The sequence below is a fragment of the Fulmarus glacialis genome, unplaced genomic scaffold, assembly GCF_000690835.1.
Source record: "Fulmarus glacialis isolate BGI_N327 unplaced genomic scaffold, ASM69083v1 scaffold25604, whole genome shotgun sequence".
In the NCBI taxonomy this organism is placed as follows: domain Eukaryota; kingdom Metazoa; phylum Chordata; class Aves; order Procellariiformes; family Procellariidae; genus Fulmarus; species Fulmarus glacialis.
The window spans coordinates 2,912-3,174 of NW_009206471.1; the positions used below are offsets into that span (position 1 = coordinate 2,912).

General features: G+C 60.1%; 1 protein-coding gene across 1 annotated transcript in view; it reads right to left on the bottom strand.

The window, feature by feature from the left end:
* LOC104075318 (2'-5'-oligoadenylate synthase-like protein 2) overlaps positions 1-171 on the bottom strand; it is a gene marked incomplete at both ends in the record, with an annotated part of 2,048 nt that extends 1,877 nt beyond the window's left edge. Inside the window, 1 exon segment of the mRNA XM_009575765.1 lies at positions 4-171. Within this exon segment, the coding sequence (XP_009574060.1) occupies positions 4-171 (168 nt within the window).
* Between the last annotated feature and the right edge of the window lie 92 nt (positions 172-263).

Genomic DNA, 263 nt, shown 5'->3' on the forward strand with positions numbered 1-263 from the left:
CACGGTGAATGTCAGGTGCTGCTTGCAGGCGTGCAGCCTTGTCTTGATCAAATCCAGGATATACTTTCTCTCCTGCTTCTGCTCCTGGTAGCTGGAGAAGCAGCTGAGGAAGAGCACCACATCGGCGTCGGAGTTGTTCTGCAGGGCTGTACCCTTACCGGCCGAGCCGCCCTGCAGAGAGATACCCTGCCCGCTCAGCACCGCTGCCCCTCGGCACAGGCATTGCCTGTCACCATTCCTGGAGCTGCCAGGGGAGACTGAGG